This window comes from Trypanosoma conorhini (genome assembly GCF_003719485.1).
Source record: "Trypanosoma conorhini strain 025E chromosome Unknown Tco_14.4_contig_01099, whole genome shotgun sequence".
NCBI classification, from domain to species: domain Eukaryota; phylum Euglenozoa; class Kinetoplastea; order Trypanosomatida; family Trypanosomatidae; genus Trypanosoma; species Trypanosoma conorhini.
In genome coordinates this window covers 1-1,187 of record NW_021705166.1, presented here as the reverse complement: position 1 = coordinate 1,187, position 1,187 = coordinate 1, and the positions used below count along the sequence as shown (strand labels likewise).

The 1,187-nt window shown below is 66.3% G+C and overlaps 1 protein-coding gene across 1 annotated transcript; it reads left to right on the top strand.

The window, feature by feature from the left end:
- Position 1: 1 nt before the first annotated feature.
- On the top strand, positions 2–640 carry Tco025E_09401 (uncharacterized protein; the record flags this gene model as incomplete). The annotated part of the gene is made up of 1 exon (XM_029376220.1): positions 2–640. A coding segment is annotated over one exon (639 nt), but the record flags the coding sequence as incomplete, so codon positions are not given.
- Positions 641–1,187: the final 547 nt, after the last annotated feature.

Below are 1,187 nucleotides of genomic sequence, written 5' to 3'. Positions count from 1 at the left end.
GGGTCGCAGCGTGGCGGCGGCGGCGGCGGTGATGGTCGTAGTTGGGGCCCCGCAACCTCAAAATCCCCGCGGCGCAAAGCAGAATCCACTGGAGCGACTAATTGCGACGGCATCGAGCTGCGAAGCTGCCGAGGTCGCTCTCCACGCTGGGCCTTCAGTGGCTTGCACGCGCCGCTTAGTCCTGACGCTGGAAGCCGTGATGGCGCTGGTGGGGTTGTCTTCCAGCAGCGAAGACGGGGGATGCGTCACGGACGCGCTGGAGGTGTTGTCGTGGCTGCGGCCCCGTTCACCGCCGGCTCCGCTTTTCCACCAAGTGCTCGTCATGGCACCGGGCACCCGCGGTACGTCGCCGTGGCCGGCGCTGACGCGTGCGCGGAGGGACGGCGTGGATGAGGCCTGCGCTCTCGCCCGCGTTCTCGCTGACGCAGTACCGAACCCGGCGCAGGCCGGCCGGGTCGCCGTATTTTTCTGGGACGACGATGCTGATGGAGACGCCGCGGGGCAGTGCACAGAGACGACAGCGCGCCACGCCCTCCTGCTGCGCCACGGCGTGAAGACTTTGTCGCGGCGACGGGCGCAGGTGCAGCGCGCCAAGGCGGACGTTATGCAAATTCTACGAGCCCCCGCTACAGTCGTGTAGCCACACTGCACGGCGCCCGCGGGATCAGAAGAGAGCATCTGTGAAATATTATTCTGAGAGGCGTGCCGTCGCCAGCCCCCCGCCGCACGCTTCGCGCGAGGTGTGAGCGGATGCGGCACCTCCCTGCAGTCCGCCTCCGCCCGCCACGTTCAAACCCCTCATTATTATTATTATTTTTTTTTTCGCACCTGTTGCGGGCCCGTTTATGCGGCGCGGGGCACCTCCCATTGTTTTTGGCATGCTGTGTGTTGCCTTCTCACCCACCACTTGTTTTTTTTCTTTGCTCGGTTGTCGCTCCCAAGCACACTACAAACCGTTGCGCGGCAGAAGAAGAGGGAGCCGTTAGCCTCCCAGCGATGAGGTCGCCGCGGCCGCTTTGGCCAAACGGGGGGCGGTGGGGCGCCGCAGGGCGGCCGGGCTGCCCGCCGTGGATGAGGTGCGGCGCTTCCGCCTGCTTGTGTGCCGCCTGCTCTGCGGCGTTTGCGCCTCCCTCGCCGACGCCTTTGGCCTGCCACCGACGCAGTTCTTGGAGCGCCTGCGCCTCGGC